The following is an 18,698-nucleotide window of genomic DNA, read 5'->3' as shown; positions in this document are numbered from 1 at the left end:
AACAATGTGAAAAGATAAAAATAAATACAAGGAGTTTTTTTAACTTGAGAGAAAAGAATATTCATTAGAGTTAACAGGCAAGTAAAATCTTCTGTAGAGGGGCTGGGGATATGGCCTAGTGGCAAGAATGCTTGCCTCGTATACATGAGGCCCTGGGTTCGATTCCCCAGCACCACATATACAGAAAACGGCCAGAAGTGGCACTGTGGCTCAAGTGGCAGAGTGCTAGCCTTGAGCAAGAAGAAGCCAGGGACAGTGCTCAGGCCCTGAGTCCGAGGCCCAGGACTGACCAAAAAAAAAAATCTTCTGTAGAAGTTATGAAAAGGACATTAGACTTAGGAAGTTAGAATATAAATTCCTCATATAATTCACCTGAAAATTTATAGTCCTTTTCCTTCTTACACTGACTATATATATATTTATATATATATATATAGCTTTGTTTATATATATATATATATATATAAACAAAGCTAAAGTTTATTTCACGTTACAAATGAGAAATGAGGAAAGTTGCTTTTTCCTAAGGCAACAGGAAGAAAGAGCTGGGGAAAATAAAAGTGTTAAATGATTAGAAATAGTTTGTAACACCAAGTGGTGGTGCTTCTCACACCTGTAATCCTAGTTACTCATGAGACTGAGAGCTGATCTGAAGATCGCAGTTTCAAGCCAACCCAGGCAGGAAAATCTGAGACATCTTATGTACAATTAACCAGCAAAACACCAGAAGTGGAGATGTGTTACAAATGGTAGAGCTCTCATCTTTAGTTCAGGCACACAGATGGAGGGACAAAAGGTGAACAAATGCAGCAGTGGTACTTACTAAACTAAACTCTATATTGAAAATGAAGTCTACAACTTGTGGTTGGGAATGGGAAAGAAAAACTGGGAGAGAGCAAGGGAAGGAGTGTCATTGGCCAAAAAAAAAAAAAAAAGTACTGTTTACCTGACTTATATAACTGTAACCCCTTTGTACATCGCTTTTATAATAACAATTTTTTAAAAAAACTTACACAAAAAAAGCTCAGGGACAGCACCCAGGCCCTGAGTTTAAGCCCCAAGACTGGTAAACCCCAAAAAAGTTTGTTTACTCCTATAGAATAAGCCAGTGGTCAGTAGTCAGGAACAGAGGAAAATGTAAGTAGTAGAAATCATATTTGTGAATTCTCTGAGCTAAGAGACTTCACATCTTATTTTTGTAGATGGTGTTGTTTCCTAGGAATAACCAGGATATCAATTATGCCACAAATCACTACTTTCAGCGTATGCCCTGTAGGTTTTTTAAGATAATGTCAAACTATTTATATATAATAAATGAAGCATTTATAAATTTTATGTTTAAAGTCAATATTAAAAGCCAAAAGGGGCCTTGAACTTTTAGGTCTTGATTGAATATGCACAATGCATTTCTCATAATAACTAAATCTCTGATATGTGATAATTAATTGAGTCATTGATATTTTTGTCTTTTTTATAGATATAAGTATACAGTTAAGTGCAGCCCAGTCTCGTTGTACTCTTCTAGAGAAGCAACTAGAATATACAAAGAGAATGGTTCTCAATGTTGAGCGGGAAAAGACTGTAATCCTAGAACAACAGGTAAACATTTTCTATAGTGAATAATAATTTAATGTTTTTGAAGATTACTTATTATGGGAAAATTGTCATATCACAACTTTAAGTAGAAAGAAGGATGGAAGGAAGGAAGAGGAAGGAAACAAAAGCATTAGAGAATTAACAACACAATGAGCAGTCATCAATTCAAAACCTTTTTCAGGGAGTTGGACCTGACATTTCAGGCTCCTTTTTTTTCTGAGGGCTACCTTTCACAGCTATCTAGGGCTAAGAAAATTAAATTTAAAATACAGGGCCTACCAAGAGTAGGAACCCTAGCAAATCTCTTATGCTTTATATGCGTTGTAAAGCATCTAAACTCAGACGATAGCCCTTCTCTAGGTTATCTGGGTGGCCTAAAGAACCTTTACCCCTGAAAATGGACTAAAGTGATCTTATATAGTGTTTCTACAAATTATTCTACAAATATTTCTTCAACACACAGAGCAGCTGTCAATCAAAGATAACCAGGAAGACCAGGCAAGGTGGTTCACATGTGTAAGTCTCAATACTGAAAAGGTAGAGACAGTAGAAGCATGATTTGAGGCAAAAAGCTCATGAGACTTCATCTCAACAAATAGCTGGTGTGGTAGTTCATACCTGTCACTCCAGCAACATGAGAATCTAAAATAGGAATTTGTAGTCCAAGCTAGCCTGAGCATAAACAAGACTTTATCCTAAATATAAGTGAAGCAAAAAGGTCTCAGGGGCTAACTCAAATGGTTGAACAGCTGCCTAGCATTCAGGAGGCTCAGCCCAGGTAAGGTTAGTGAGATTCTATCCCCAAAATAAAATTTAAAAGCAGGGGCTGAGTACATTCAAGCCCTAGGTTTCATCTTTTTAAAAAAATAATAATTTGTTACTAGAAGAGAACAAACAATAAAAGGACGTACTCAGAGGCTATCTTTTCTGTGGAGGAACAGAGATAGAAGAAGGACTAAAAATCAACAAATCTGGGGCTGGGGATATGGCCTAGTGGCTAGAGTGCTTGCCTCGTATACATGAGGCCCTAGGTTCGATTCCCCAGCACCACATATACAGAAAATGGCCAGAAGTGGCTCTGTGGCTCAAGTGGCAGAGTGCTAGCCTTGAGCAAGAAGAAGCCAGGGACAGTGCTCAGGCTCTGAGTCCAAGCCCCAGGACTGGCCAAAAAAAAAAAAAAAAAATCAACAAATCTGGTTAGTATAAATGAGAATTGTGTGAAACAATTTCTTTGTCTGGTTTAAATATATAATATTAAAATATATTAGAATAATAGCTTATAAGTTAGGAAGAAATAAATATACTTTTAATATTCCTGCATTGTCTTCAAAAAGGGCAAACGTACTAATACTGGATTTTACTAGGTTAGGTTGATTCTAGTATTTATACAGAAAAGCAGAGATCCAAGAACAGCTTTAACTGCTTTGAAGAACAAGGCCAAGGTCATGCTGAACTAGATATTAAAACAAATTATAATGCTATCAGAATTAAGATAATATAGTATCTATATGAGTAGATATCTAGAATAAAGGGATGGAATATGATCAGAAATAATCTTACTCTTATGGAAACTCAATATACAACTGTAAACTACTGAGGGAATAGATTGTTCAATAAATGATTCTGGGAAAATTGCTCAACCCTCAGAGAAGAAAAGAACTGAATTCCTACCTTACACCATACATAAAATCAGTTCCATGTAGATTAAAAACTTTTATGTAAAAGGCAAAACTTTGAGAACTTTAGAAACAAATGCAGAAGAACTTTTATGACTCTTTGGAGGGGAATTTCTTAAACAGCAGGCTAGTACTCTGCCATTGAGCTATACTTTACCCCATCTCCATCCCTATACCACCCAGGAAATTCATAGTCCTCCTCCTACACCTTTCTTTGTGGCTGTCATTACCAGCCATGGCCATCACACCTAGCTCCAGTGATGCATTTTTAAATTCTGTTGTCCTGTAGCCAGTGTGGTAGCTTAACTTCATAATCTCTGCAACTTGAAAACTGAGACAAGAGGATCTCAAGATCAAGGCTTTAGACTGAGGTCTGGTCTCAAAAAAAAAAATCTAAACAGATTCTGTTGTCTTCCTTCAAACCTCTTTTTTAACTAACACTCTAGGAGCAAAAATATATGTTCTTAATTTACCATAATCTGCTATGCTTAGTATTAATATACCTTAAATATTAGATTCTTACTACATACATAAAGCATGCTTTTGTTTATCTCCATATCTACTACAGTTTTCATACGTTTTTTACATACATTAGATGCTCGTCATTTATTATTGATGTTGTTTTAAATTGACAATTACCCTTTTTAGAAAATTAAGAAGCAAGAAAATATTTATGTTGGGCACTGGTGTCTTAACGTCCTGTAGTACTAGTTACTCAGGAGGTTGAGATCTGAAACATTGTGGTTCAAAGCCAGCCAGGCAAGAAAATCCATGAGACCTTATCTCCAGCCAACTATCAGAAAACCGGAAGTAGAGCTGTGGCTCCCAAGTGGTTCAATGCTAGCCTTGAGCAAAAGAGCTCAGGGATAGAGCCCAAACCCTGAGTTCAAGCCCCATCACTGACTCCTTCCCCGCCGCCCTCAAAAGAAGGAAATATTTACAGACCTACATTTTTACCATTTCCAGTGCTTTTTGGTTTTTTGTGTGTGGAATTCATTTTCCTGTCCCATAACCAGTTTTCTTCAGTCTAAGGAAATATCTAAGCATGCCAAAAATGCTTAGCACTTATCTGGAAAAGTCTTTTATGCTGGGGTTTGAACTGGGGTCTTGAACTCAGGACCTTGTACTCTCCCTTGGCTTTTTCACTCATGGCTGTCGACCCACCGCTTGAGCCATAGCTCACTTCCAGCTTTTTGCTGGTTAATTGGAGATGAGTTACAGAAAAGCCCAGGCTGGCTTCAAACCTTCATCTTCAAATCTCCGCCTCTTGAGTAGCTAGGATTATAGCCGCCAGTTACCAGCTGGAAAAGTCTTTATTTCACTATCATTTGCCAAGGATATTTTTACTGAGTATAGAATTCTAATTGAAAACCTTCAGAAATTGAGCACATTAAAGATTTTGTTTCAGTTGTTTTCTGGCTTTCATAGTATCCAGTGAGTAGTTTATCTTCATTCCACTATACGCAATGTGTCACCATTTTCCATGCTGCTTTTAAGATGTTCCATTACTGACAGGTTTTCAACAGTTTGACAATGATTTTTCTAAGGTTTCTTTGTATTTATTCACTTGGGATTTTTCCAGAGTTTTAAATCTGTCAGTATTTTTCGTTAAATTTGTAATGCTTTTAATACTTTCAAATAATTATGCTGTCCCATTTTTTCTATTTTTATGCAACTAATTAAATATTAAATGATATACACTTAAGACTGTTTATTAGTGTGTGGACTTGTTGTTTGGTTGTTTATTTTTGTTTTATTCAATAGGCTTTAGGTTTATTTATTCAATAGACTTTTTAGGTTTAGAAAGAACTAGCAGAGTTCTTCCCTGTCCCCTCATAGTTGTTCATATTACTTTGATTAGTGTGATGACAAACTCCACTATAAAATAGTACAGCATATGTATAATTTCCTGTATTCTTCGTTCTTTTTATGTATCCTCTGATAGCTGCTTTTCTGTTAGGAAGTCAATGAATATGTTTGGCCACTTAGTGAATGTTCTTTGGTAGAATTCTTATATACTGATTTATAGAAAAGTTTATTCTATCAATGCTTATATAACATTTTTGCACATATATTTCACACATATTTTCTCCTTGAAAGTATTTGGTTTTCTTGATTTTGCTTGTAAGCACCTAAAGGATATACAAGTATGTGCATGTTTCTTATATCGTTTACATTGCTTTGAATTCTCAGAAATTGTAGTACTCTGATCCATTGGCATCACTTGCCAAATACAGGTTTATTTTTATCATTTTAGGCCCAGCTTCAAAAGGAAAAAGAACAAGATCAGATGAAGCTGCATGCAAAACTTGAAAAGCTTGATGTCTTAGAGAAAGAATGCTTTAAACTGACAACAACACAAAAAACTGCTGAGGTAAGCTTCTACTTATTTCTTTGAAGTGATGATCAGAAAAAAAAATCTTTGCTTTAATACCAAACACACACACACATACACTGGCATTGTATATGAATATGCAGTAAATCTTAGATTTATAAAACATCATGTGCAACTTTGAGTAATCCAGATATTAATTCCTCCATATAGAAATCCTGTGTTCTGTCATGATATGAATGAGCTTGCTTTTTTATGTAAGATTATAATTTTGACTTCTAAGATGGCAAGACATTTTCATTAGTCAGATAACTTGCCTAACATGATTGGAAATATCCTCTTTTACCATTTGCAATCAAGTTAAGCCTATCCAAGGTTCTCCTCCTCTCTGCCCCACCCTACCCTAATCCTCACGTAATAGGATTTTGTCAAAGTTCTTTTCCCCTCTTTGAAAACTTCCTTAGGTTATATAATATTCAGAAAATTCTCCTTTTGAAACAATACTATCCTCCTATTCTGAACTATATGAGATATATAAGACATAATTCTTTATATGTATACATAAGGTACACAAATTTCATTAATTGCTTTGTTTTATTGTTTTATATATGTTATTCTTGTTATCCTAGTATTGTACTGCATGTGCTCTTAAATATCAAGGATTGTATTTTATATTTCTGCCTATGGCCCATCTTCTCTCAGGAACTGCATTCTTACATGCACATACATGGTAGATACTGTTATTTTTCTGTTTGAATGGTCCATTGAGACCCAACTCCATACTTATTTGGCCTTCCATACCTATAATACCCTGAAAGTTTCATCATTATGGTTTTGATTGATGCAAGTTAAGAAAGCCTAGGGATGTATTCATTCTTTGTTTTTGCTTTGTTCTCCTTGTATTATAACAGGTAAGGAAATATAGGAGGAAAGCCAGGAAATCTTTAACATGTCTTACCTCTTCTTTTTCTTACTCTTTGCTTTAACTTACTGTAAGGTCCACCCCCCGGGAGGACTCCATGCGGATGCCCCTCACCTGTTTAAGTCTGTGCCCAGTACCTGAGTTACCTAGGTAACTGGCACACTGGAGGCAGTTACCTCCCCCTTCTCTGAGGTCAGATCCAATCCACCTGGCCATATCTCCCACCTTTTCCTATATAATCTGGCTCAACCCAGTCCCCGCTCTCTTTCCTTTTCTTTCTTACTCTCTCTTGCTCTTTTCTCTCTTTTCCCTTCTTCCTTCCCCTCTGTCTTCCCATGTCTCCACCTTGTGTGGGCTGGTAGTTTGCTTTCCCCCAATAAACTCCTTTCTGCCTGAACCATGTGGTGGGTTTCCTTTCTGGCGAACTTTACACTTACCAAGACTTAAAAATCAAGATCCATCAGATTCTGTTTGGAAAAGGAACAAAGAAAATTTATTTGGCTCTAATTTTTATAGAATAATCCCAAAAATATTTTTTATTATCATTAAGTAGTTGTACAAAGGAGTTGCCATGCAACAAAATCCCCAAGTTTTTATTCTTCTGCAGGACAAGATTAAATATCTAGAGCAAAAGCTTAGGGAAGAAGAACATCATCGTAAACTCTTTCAAGACAAAGCTTCTAAGGTAAATAGCATTATTTAGTCTACCCTGGTAGAGTTACATGTGTTTTACTATACTGAATTGAACTCTGTATTCTGAATTTAATTTCTCCTTTCCTTGATAATTAGTTTCATCTCTTTTGTTATAATAACGAAATTCTTAACCAGCTTATTAATATACTTGGAAGCATTGCCAAAAGTTGTTTCTAATGCATCATTCTCAGCTGAAATAACTCATACAACAGATTATTTTCAGTTTGAGATATATGCATGTCATGTATACAATGTTTTTTGTTACAGTGTGATATTACCACACACACACACACACACACACACACACACACTCACACACACTTCCTCACAAAGCTGGAGGTGTTTTTGGCTTGGTTTGGTTTGGTTTTCGAGGTCGAGTGTCACTGTGCTGCTCCGGAGGATCTGTAGCTCATAGACTTAAGCCACAGTGCTCTCATTTTAGTCAGCTGAGTATCTGGCTGAGATGACAGGCACAGTGTCACAGTTGCCTGACTCTCAAAAAGCTATTTTGTACTTAGAAGTTAGGATCTGATCTTTCATAATATTTGAAAAAATACTTGTTGCTGATTAATTTTATGAATTATTTCTTTAATGTTATAGCTTCAAACTGGGCTTGAAATCAGTAAAATGTTAATGTCTTCAGTTTCAAATTCAAAACTCCCCAAGGAAAAGAAGAAGTCATCAAAGGTATATATGTAAAGCTTTTTTCCTAAACAACATTTTCTTATTTTGTACTACTTATCTATTCACCCTGTTAATCTTTATACCTACATATTTCCACAAAGGCTTTAAGGAGATTCATAAGAGGCCATGAAAAGAGTCAAGTGATAATGGTAGCTATCTTCATAAAATATTAGGAAGTAATCCAGTTTTTTGTAGAAAGACTAGCAGTTTTTGTTTAAATTCCTAAAGAAATAATGTATTTTGTGATACTTTTTAAAGGAGGACCAAAATAGGAAAACAAATGCTGATAACAATAAATGCTGGATGCAATTTTAATTTATGCATGCAGAAAAAGTTTGTTATTACTTTCCTTTTTCTTTTTGGAGTTAGTAACTCATTATGTAGCCCAAGCTGACCTTAAACTCTTATTTCTTCCAGTCTCCACCTTCTGAATACTGGGATAACAGATATGTGCCACCTTGTCCAGCTTAATCCCTTTGAATTGTAGTTACAGAATTGAAGTTTCACAATTCATTCTGTATGCATATACTGACTGCATATACCATTTATGGTGGGTTCCAGGGATACTGTTTTATAATTATAGTTTATAATCTTACCTGGTAGATTTAATAAGGGCACATAATATACTTAACTTTTTTTTTTCCTTTTCTTTTGTGATGGTCCTGGGGCTTAAATTCAGGACCTGGGCACTGTCCTAAACCTTCTTTTGTTCAATGCTAGCACTCTACCAGTTGAGCCACAGCTTTGCTTCCAGCTTCTTTGGTAATCCATTGGAGGTAAGAGTCTCACACACTTTCCTGCATGGGCTGTCTTTGAACCATGATCCTCAGATCTCAGCCTCCTGAGTAGCAAGTGTTATAGGCATAAACCACCAATGCCCAGCTTAATTTTTGCTGCTTTATTTTACTTCTTTCTCGCTCGCTTTCTTCCTTCCCTTCTCTTCCCCTCCCTCCCTTCCTTCCTTCCTTCATTCCTTCCTTTCCTTTTTTCTTTCTTTTTGAAATAGGGTCTTTCTTTGTAGTCTAGTCTGGTCTTGAACTTGATGGTCCTGCCTCATTCTCCCAAGTACTAGGATTACAGGTATATGCCACCATACCTAGTTTAGCTACTCTTTCATTTTATAAATAAGAATTGCTGATGGAAAACAAAAAACAATACAAACAGGCTGGGAATGTGGCTTAGCGGTAGAGTGCTTGCCTAGCATGCATGAAGCCCTGGGTCCAATTCCTTAGCATCACATAAACAGAAAAAGCCAGAAGTTGAGCTGTGCCTCAAGAGGTAGAGTGCTAGCCTTGAGCAAAAAAAAGAAGCCAGGGACAGAACTCAGGCCCTGAGACCAAGCCCAAGGACTGGCAACAAAACAAAAGAAAACAAAACCCCACAGAATTACTATTGAATACTCTGTAATTTACATATTTTTATTTTAAAGAATTTTCTAATTCTGATGATGAAAAACTAATTTTCAAGTTTTTATGTACTTTATTTACTTCCTTAAATGTATCTTATTTATACCATGAGCTTTGAAACTGTAAAGCTAAGTTAGAAAAACACTATAAATCATTTGCAAGTGGAGCTAAATAATTTTCTTTTTTGACAGTACATGTGTTATATAAGCACATTCTAGGCAAGCACTCAACCACTGAGCTTAATCCCCACCTATTAACATGCTGTATGTTGGGGGGAGGCACCCTTTATCTAAGAAGTTAGTAGAAATATTTGAACTTATTCATGGTAAATGATACAGGGAGAAGACAAAAGAAATAATGGAAAGGTAGCTCCTGAGAAAGAACCGTATAACAGCAAAATCATGTTATAAAAATATTCAGTTCAAATCCCAAGTTCATAGGGTATGCAAGATTAAGATCAGATTAAGAGGGCTGGGGATATAGCCTAGTGGCAAGAGTGCCTGCCTCGGATACATGAGGCCCTAGGTTCGATTCCCCAGCACCACATATACAGAAAATGGCCAGAAGCGGCGCTGTGGCTCAAGTGGCAGAGTGCTAGCCTTGAGCGGGAAGAAGCCAGGGACAGTGCTCAGGCCCTGAGTCCAAGGCTCAGGACTGGCCAAAAAAAAAAAAAAAAAAGATCAGATTAAGAGGCCTCTGAGAATCTGCTTATCTCTGAACTGTTTCTCCATTTCTTGAATATTTAAATCATGTATTTTGATGAATGGGGTGGGTAGGAAGTTTGGAGAGATAATGATATTATACAGAGTATAATAAAATTTAATAGAGGTATAACAAAATAGACTGAGATGAGGAGAAATACAGTTTGAGAAAACTTTGTTTTTCCACAGTAGTAGGTAATAGTTTGGTTGTAGATGTTTATAGGGTAATAGTAGGAATTAAAGTTGAAATTATAGCTTAGAATGAGATTATGGCTGACTTTCAGTGCCATGTTAACTTTTATTCTATAAGCAGTTGGGAACCATTAAAGGATTCTGAGCATAGAGACATAATTCAAGCTGTAGTTCAAATGGTAACTGACAGCAGTATGATAGGCTTATGTAGTTTTAATACATGTGTAGTCATCAAAGCACTCTAGATGAAGAACTTGTCCACTACTGCAAGGCCTTTATAGCCCTGACCCCTGGAAGCTTCATCATCTTTATAGTTTTTGTCAAAAATGTTTATTTTATTTTACTGTTGTGCTGGTTCTGGAGTTTGAATTCAGGGCCACTCTTGCTTGGCTTTTTCTCTTGAGGCTAGAACTCTACCACTTGAGCCATACCTGTTGACATAGACATATAGTGTCAAGAATGTCTTATAGCTAGGTGCTGGTGGCTAATGACTGTTATCCTAGATACTCAGAAGTCTGATGTCTGGGAAGTTTGTAGTTCAAGGCCAGCCTCGGTAGAAAAGTTCACAAGATTCCAACTCTGAAATAACCAGCAAAAGGTCTGGCATGGTTCAGGTGGTAAAATACCAGCTGAGCAAGAAGCAAGCCAAGTGATCATGAGGCCACTGGGTTAAAACCCAAGTACCACCAAAAAAGTTTTATAAATGGAATCAGATAGTCTGTAATCTTCTCATTCTGCCTTGTTTATCTTGAGATCCCGCTGAGGTATTCACTACAGTAATTCTCCAAACTATTTGATGTTAGAAACCTACCACAGTTTAACCATAGTTATTTCATGTTTGGGACTGTACAAATAAAGCTCTTGCAAACATTTATGTGCATGTTTTTGTGTGAGCATCACTTTTTATTTCTCTGTGACAAATCCCCAAGCATGCACTTAGGACATACTTTTTTTTTTTGGCCAGTCCTGAGCCTTGGACTCAGGGCCTGAGCACTATCCCTGGCTTCTTCCCGCTCAAGGCTAGCTAGCACTCTGTCACCTGAGCCACAGCGCCCCTTCTGGCCATTTTCCATATATGTGGTGCTGGGGAATCGAACCGAGAGTTTCATGTGTAGGAGGCAAGCCCTCTTGCCACTAGGCCATATTCCCAGCCTTAGGACATATTCTTAAGTACCTATTTCACTGAAAGAAATTGCCAAACTGTCTTCCAAAGTGACCGTATACCATTCTGTATTCCCACCAATAGCATATGTGTGATCCAATTTGTTCTTTATCTTTGCCAGCATTGATGGCATCACTGTTTCTTATTTTCACCATTTAAAAGGTATGCAGTGTAATTTTATCTCTCATTTCCCTAGTACCTAGTGCCTAATGATGTTGACTGTCTTTTTCACATTTATTTTCCAACTATATGTCTTCTCCATTGAGATGTTTATCCATGTCTTTTGCCTATTTTCAAATAGGCACTTTTTCTTATTGTTAAGTTTTAAGAGTTCTTATCACAAAAGTACTTTTAAATAATGCTTTTGTGCACTTTTTTTCTCTTATCAATCTTTAGAAAACTTTAAAAAGAGGACCATCACAGCAAATGTATTCAAAGCTTAGAGCACCACCTTTTGTGCCTGAGAAGGTGAGAGGATAAATATGAAAATAGTTTTTTTTTAATGCTGCTTTAAGTTACTGTTAAGTACTATTTAAATGCCATCAGCCATTAAACTTGTTTTCAGCTATTTCTTTTCCCTTTAAGTCGACCAGTGCAAGCTGTTCTGTGAATGCAGGTATACAAACCCTTCTGCAGATGATGCACCACCATGTCCCACACCATCAGAAGCCTGCTCAGGTGGCGGAGCCAAGACGCCTCCACAAGCCTGCCAGAGCAACTTCCCAGGGAAAAGCGGCGCCTCGTGACTCAGGAAAGGCCACTTCCATTTGTGACAATTTGTCTGAACTTTTAATGGCAATGCAAGATGAGCTGGATCAAATGAATGTGTGGGTATTTTCCCTTTATCAAACTATCAAGTAACAAGATAATAAGATACATTTTCTTCTTTTTACTTTTAAGAACAATGCTGTCTATAAATTCTTAAATGTCTTACTTAGCTATTTGGACTCATTTTGATCCACAGACTTATTATTATATTTTTTGTTGTATTTATATACTCTTTAGGGTTTTTTTGTTCATTTGTGGGTTTTTTCACTTTTGTTTTGTTGTTTTGTTTTTTTTCTCTGTACAACTACTATGTTTTGAGTCAAGGAAGTTTCTGTTTTCCCAAGATCTGAACCTGTAGACAAGTATTATTATTAGTCTTGTGACCTTAGATTATAACTCATAAAAGCATTTTGAAAGTAGATTCTCCTGCTTGGTGCTGGTGGCTCATACCTGTAATCCTAGATACTCAGAAGGCTGAAATATGAGGATTGTAGTTTGAAGCCAGCCCAGACAGGAAAGTCCATGAGACTCCAGTTAATTACCAAAAAGCTGGAAGTGGTGCTGTGGCTCAAGTGACAGAGGGCTAGTCTTCAGGACAAATGCTCAGAGATAATGCCCGGGCCCTGAGTTCAAGCCCCAGGCCTAGCACAAAGTAAAAAAGAAAGAAAGGAAGGAAGGAACGAAGGAAGGAACAAAGGAAGGAAGGGAGGGAGAGAGAAAGGAAGGAAGGAAGAAAGAGAAAGAAAGAAAGAAAGAAAGAAAGAAAGAAAGAAAGAAAGAAAGAAAGAAAGAACATTCATGCGTACATACATACATTCAATTTTTTTGTTGTTACTGTTTTAGTTTTTTTTTTTTTTTTTTTTTTTTTTTTTTTTTTTGGCCAGTCCTGGGCCTTGGACTCCGGGCCTGAGCACTGTCCCTGGCTTCTTCCCGCTCAAGGCTAGCACTCTGCCACGTGAGCCACAGCGCCGCTTCTGGCCGTTTTTTCTGTATATGTGGTGCTGGGGAATCGAACCTAGGGCCTCGTGTATCCGAGGCAGGCACTCTTGCCACTAGGCTATATCCCCAGCCCCCTGTTTTAGTTTTTTTAAAGAAACAATATGGATAATTTCATTAGACAAGTTTTAGACTCTGGCTTATATGCATCTCAAATATTGAAGCATCCATAGTAAGGAAGATTCTATATGAGACACATTATGACCCATGTTTAAATATGTATTCAACAGAAATACCAGAACTGTGTGATTCACAGAAATTCCACAATTGTAATTTGGCTGACTTCATGGTTGAACTGGACCTTTAAAGAAACATATATATAGTTCTATTGACAGGGTCTTAAATTCCCGAGTTGTAATTGAAGAGAGCTCTTTGATGCCTCTAGCCAAGGACATCAGAACATTTTATGACACTGAACTTTTTTTTTGCTGGTCCTGAGGCTTGAAGTGCCGGTTCTGGGTGCTGTCCCTGAGCTTCTTTTGCTCAAGGCTTACTACTTAAACCATAGCACCACTTCTGGCTTTTTCTTAGTAGTTTATTGGAGATAAGAATTTTACAGACTTTCCTGCCCAGACTGGCTTCAGTCCAACATCCTCAGATCTTAGCCTCTTGAGTAGCTAAGATTTACAGGCACGAGCCACTGGGCTCTGCTTAACTTTTTAAAAATCTTTTTTCTTTCTTTCTTTCTTTCTTTCTTTCTTTCTTTCTTTCTTTCTTTCTTTCTTTCTTTCTTTCCTTCCTTCCTTCCTTCCTTCCTTCCTTCTTTCTTTCTTTCTTTCTTTCTTTCTTTCTTTCTTTCTTTCTTTCTTTCTTTCTTTCTTTCTTTCTTTCTTTCTTTCTTTCTTTCTTTCTTTCTTTCTTCTTTCTCTCTTTCTCTCTCTTTATTTCTTTTTTGGTACCTGTCCTGGGGTTTGAACTCTGGGCCTGAGCTTTTTGTTTTTTGTTTTTTTTTTTTGGCCAGTCCTGGGCCTTGGACTCCGGGCCTGAGCACTGTCCCTGGCTTCTTCCCGCTCAAGGCTAGCACTCCGCCACTTGAGCCACAGCGCCGCTTCTGGCCGTTTTCTGTATATGTGGTGCTGGGGAATCTAACCTAGGGCCTCGTGTATCCAAGGCAGGCACTCTTGCCACTAGGCTATATCCCCAGCCCTGGGCCTGAGCTTTTTGACTCAAGGCTAGTTCTCAAACATTTGAGCCTAAGTTCAGTGCTTACTTAAGCATTTTAGTGCTTAGTCGGAGATAAGAATCTCACAGACTTTCCTGCAGGGGCGGGCATTGAACTGTAATCCTCAGATCTCAGCCTTTTGAGTCGCTAGGATGACAGGTATGAGCCACCAGCACCCAGTGATATTTAGCTTTCATTATTAAGAATTCAGATGTTTTTAAAGGTTCTTTAGTAGCCAAAATCTAAGAAACTTATAAATGTGTCTATTCTCAAATCACAAGAGCCTGGTTATATTTGCCATTGATTTGATTAGACAACTCTAAAGAAAGAGACTAATGAAGATTAATATTTAACTCTAAAATGTATGAGTAAACAAGATTATGGGAAACCCAAACATTCTCATGACTATAATATTACCTAATTTTTTTTTAGAAACCTCTCTGCATAGCCTAAGCTGTTCTCAAGCTCTTGGTCCTCCTTCCTTTACCTCCAAACCACTAGGATTAAAGGCATGTGCCATACCATCATATCATATAAAATATATGGCATGTGGCAGACAAGAAAGAGTTGGGTTTTGTTTTATTTTGGTCTGATTTTGAGCCCAGGGCCCTGTACATGCTAGGCAAGCACTCCAATCCTGAAATACATCCCTAGTCCTAACATTTGCTTTTCTGTCATAGGGAACGTGAAGAACTACTGAAACAAATGAGGGAAACTGAAAGTCATTCAGTCTGTGATGATATAGAATGTGAACTGGAGCATCTAGTCAAGAAAATGGAAATTAAAGGAGAACAAATCTCCAAACTGAAGAAGCATCAAGACAGTGTAAGAAAGCTTAAGAAAAAAATATCTTAATAAAAGTATCTGTATTCAGTGTTACATCTCTGTATGGCCTTTCAGATGTGAGATTGGTCTATATAGGTGGTCTGTATAGTTTACTAAGAAAGATAGGTAGAGGGGGTGACACTGTTCAAAAAGAAATGTACTCAATACCTGACCTATGTGAACTGTAACCCCTCTATACATCATCTTTACAATGTAGGTCTCTCGCAGAGAAGTCTGCCCCCACTGAAATAATTCTCCCAAGATTGCAAGAGGACAAGAAAGTTCACTCATATATTCAGACTTGGGAAAAATTGTGAAATGAGCCTTTGCAGCCACAGTCACCTGTTATAGCATTTGTTTCCCTATCATCTCTCCTCAAATGCTTAATGATACCCCTGTGTCCTCCGCTCTGTAAGATGGTTCCTCAGACCACACCAATCTTAAAAGCAGTTTGCTTCCAAAAATAAGCTGCTGGACTCCATTCCTCAGGGACCTGTGCTCAGCTATCTGTCATCAGTAGGAAAGGGGTGTTGAGGAGAACTCTGTACTTGTATGAAGTCTTGATTACTAAGAATGGTGTAAAGATTTAAATATTTTAACAGAAGAATCATAGATATAACATTTTATCCTGAGAATAACTCCATAGTTGAAATTTGAGCATTATTACATTACTGGCGCAGTAGGCACAGGGTCTCTTTCCAGGAAACCCTGAATCACATTACATAGCCCTCTGTCTATTTGTGTAAGATAAGGAAGATAAACAACACACACACACACACACACACACTTTTGTAGGGAAGTAAAAACAGATATAAAGTGTTGTTGCCTTTATTCTTTTTTTTTCTTTTTCTTTTTTTTTTTTTGCCATCCTGGGGCTTGGACTCAGGGATCAAACCCAGGGCTTCATGCATGCTAGGTGAACACTCTACCAGTAAGCCACACTCCCAGCCATATTGCCTTTATTCTTTTTTTTTTTTAAGTTTTTATTATAAAACTGATGTACAGAGAGGTTACAGTTTCATACGTTAGGCAGGGCTGGGAATATGGCCTAGTGGTAAAGTGCTCGCCTCGTATACATGAAGCCCTGATTGCCTTTATTCTTATGGCCAAGAGCTAAAGAAAAATTTTGGAGCAATATTTTCATTTTACTGGCTTTTAAGGAGGTAATAAAGAAAAAGTTTCATATTTTAGGAGGCAAAGATTATACAATTTGTACATTTTCTCTCGATTACATAGGAGAAACTTGAAAGAAACAAAAGAATAATGCTGTTTCTGGAACTAAGCATATACATATATGTACACATATAGCTGTAACAGTGTACATTTTCAAACATTTTATCATGGTAAATTTAATCTGTAATAAAAATTACCTCTTAGCCAAGCTCCAGTTTGCTCAGGTGGCTGAGATCTAACGATCATGGTTCAAAGCCAGCCTAGGCAGGAAAGTCGGTGAACCTCTTATTTCCAATTAATCACCAAAAAGCCAGATAGAGTTGTGGCTCAAGTGGTAGAGTGCTAACCTTGAACAAAAAACTCAGGGACAGCACCCAGGCTCTGAGCCACAGGACTGACACACACACACACACACACACACACACACACACACACACACACAATCCCTCTTAGGCAAAAAGATGTACTCACCCAGTGTCTGAATCAGCTCTAAAAGTATATTAGGCTATGCATAAGAAGTAGGCTAAGCAGTAGGGTAGACGTAGATTAAATGTGTTGTGTCAATAGGAATAGTTCATTAAAATTCTTATCAATCCTCAGAGAGAGAAAAGCGTTCCTTTGACTTTTTTTTAAAAAACATTCATTAGTGCTTTAGGAATACTTTGAATACTACATAAACATACACACACACACACACACACACAATGTCTAAACTCATTGCTCATTCTTAACACCAATTTCTTTTCTCTGCATTTTAGTTTTTTACCAATTTCATATCTTTAATGCAGTTTTTCCCTCAACTTCACAAAACCATGTTGACCTTGCTGGGCTTTAGCCTTTCAAATCCACACTTTTTTTTTTTCTCTTGGCAATTCTGTAGTTTACACTTTTTTCTAATCAATTATCTCACCTTGAACCATCCCCTAATTATTTTGTATATGCTTTTTTTCCTCACTAACCAGAGCAATAAGATTTCATGATTATTACTTTATTAGCACAGTTTAGGCATGTAAAAGCAGTCCAGTAAAAAACTTACTAAATTGAATTTTTAAATTTATTGTAATGTTTAAACCATCAACCCAAGCCATCCATTTTAAAGCATTTTTTAAAACTAAAACATTAGGTTGTTTTTTCTCTCCAGGTCCAAAAACTCCAGCAAAAAGTTCAAAACTCAAAGATAAGTGAAGCTTCGGGTATTCATCGAGAAGATAGCAGCCCTAAAGGAACCAAGAACATAAAAAACAGCTCCAGGAAAAGTTTGAATGAAACTAACCCTTTTCAGAAAAACAGCAGCTCTCATCCAGTGCAAGTTCATAATGTTCGAGTGAAATTGAGAAGAGATGATATCACATGGGAGCAGTAACCCAATAGCAAAACTGTCACCTTCCATGAACTCTGTCTGCGAGCTCTGGAATTACCTAATGTGCTTTTAATATACCTTTCTGAAATTTCCAATTATGTTTTTGGCTTCTATAAAACAAGAAGTTATATGTTTTTAAGTTAATGCTTCATGACCTACTAAGAGTTCTAAATTATTTTTTTATTTGCCAAATTCTCTAACCTCCTCATGTATTAGAAGCATTGTTCACTTTGCAGATATCTTCCACAAAGTCAAAGAAATTGTATTAAATTGACAATGTTTAAGTTCAGGTTAAATCTGAGATACAAGTATCATTCCACTTTTTTGTTTACTAGGCTTTATTTTCCTGGTGCTGCTTCTCTATCTTAGTTTAAAGCTGTGGGATATTGGGGAGTGGGGGGCAAGCAAAACCTCTACAGACATGTGAAGACACCTTTAACTTAAGTTTTATGTGACAATTACAAATACTGACTTAATTTTTAGAAGACAGTAATTCAATTACTGCAGAAATTTTCCTCTGCTATTACCATTCTCGTACAAATCTAGTTTGTTTTTAACACTGGTCAGATATATACATATATATATACACATATGTATATATACACATATATATTACCCTTTTTTACTGACTTTAATTGTGTTATGTATGTTTATCAATGTTAATTAACAATATACTATTTATTACTCAAAAATAGTATATTTTTATTAAAAAGTGCAAGAAGTTAGCTGTTTAATTATGTCATCCAGAAAAAATTCAGGCATGTAGTTATATTTTTCACATACATTTTTTTAATTCAACAAGTATTATGTTTTAAAATCAGTGATGTCATAATGGATTTTTGTATATGAATGCTTTATAATAAATTCATGATTATGATGTATCTTTCCAAAAGCCGATGGAAACTAGTACATCTCTTCTGATAATGTTGATTTCTCCTGTATATTTGCTGAGACACTAGAGAACTCATAGTCATCAACTGAGAGTTAAAAGACAGAGAAGCTATGAGAAAAGGCAAAGGCTCCGAAGCTAGGGTAGCAGATTAAAATATA

At 36.8% G+C, this 18,698-nt stretch overlaps 1 protein-coding gene across 3 annotated transcripts in view; it reads left to right on the top strand.

The window, feature by feature from the left end:
- Positions 1–17,803, top strand: part of Cep57l1 (centrosomal protein 57 like 1) — a 36,649-nt gene extending 18,846 nt beyond the window's left edge. For all 3 annotated transcript variants that reach the window (XM_048353726.1, XM_048353727.1, XM_048353728.1), the window contains 8 exons: positions 1,478–1,599; positions 5,530–5,646; positions 7,134–7,211; positions 7,820–7,906; positions 11,761–11,832; positions 11,950–12,191; positions 14,971–15,115; positions 17,430–17,803. In XM_048353726.1, the coding sequence (XP_048209683.1) occupies positions 1,478–1,599; positions 5,530–5,646; positions 7,134–7,211; positions 7,820–7,906; positions 11,761–11,832; positions 11,950–12,191; positions 14,971–15,115; positions 17,430–17,651 (1,085 nt within the window). In that variant the 3' untranslated portion in view covers positions 17,652–17,803. The remainder of the gene's footprint in view (positions 1–1,477; positions 1,600–5,529; positions 5,647–7,133; positions 7,212–7,819; positions 7,907–11,760; positions 11,833–11,949; positions 12,192–14,970; positions 15,116–17,429) is intronic.
- Positions 17,804–18,698: the final 895 nt, after the last annotated feature.

The sequence above is a fragment of the Perognathus longimembris genome, chromosome 9 (genome assembly GCF_023159225.1).
Source record: "Perognathus longimembris pacificus isolate PPM17 chromosome 9, ASM2315922v1, whole genome shotgun sequence".
In the NCBI taxonomy this organism is placed as follows: Eukaryota; Metazoa; Chordata; class Mammalia; order Rodentia; family Heteromyidae; genus Perognathus; species Perognathus longimembris.
The sequence above is the reverse complement of the archived record's forward strand: the minus strand, read 5'-3'. Positions and strand labels throughout refer to the sequence as shown.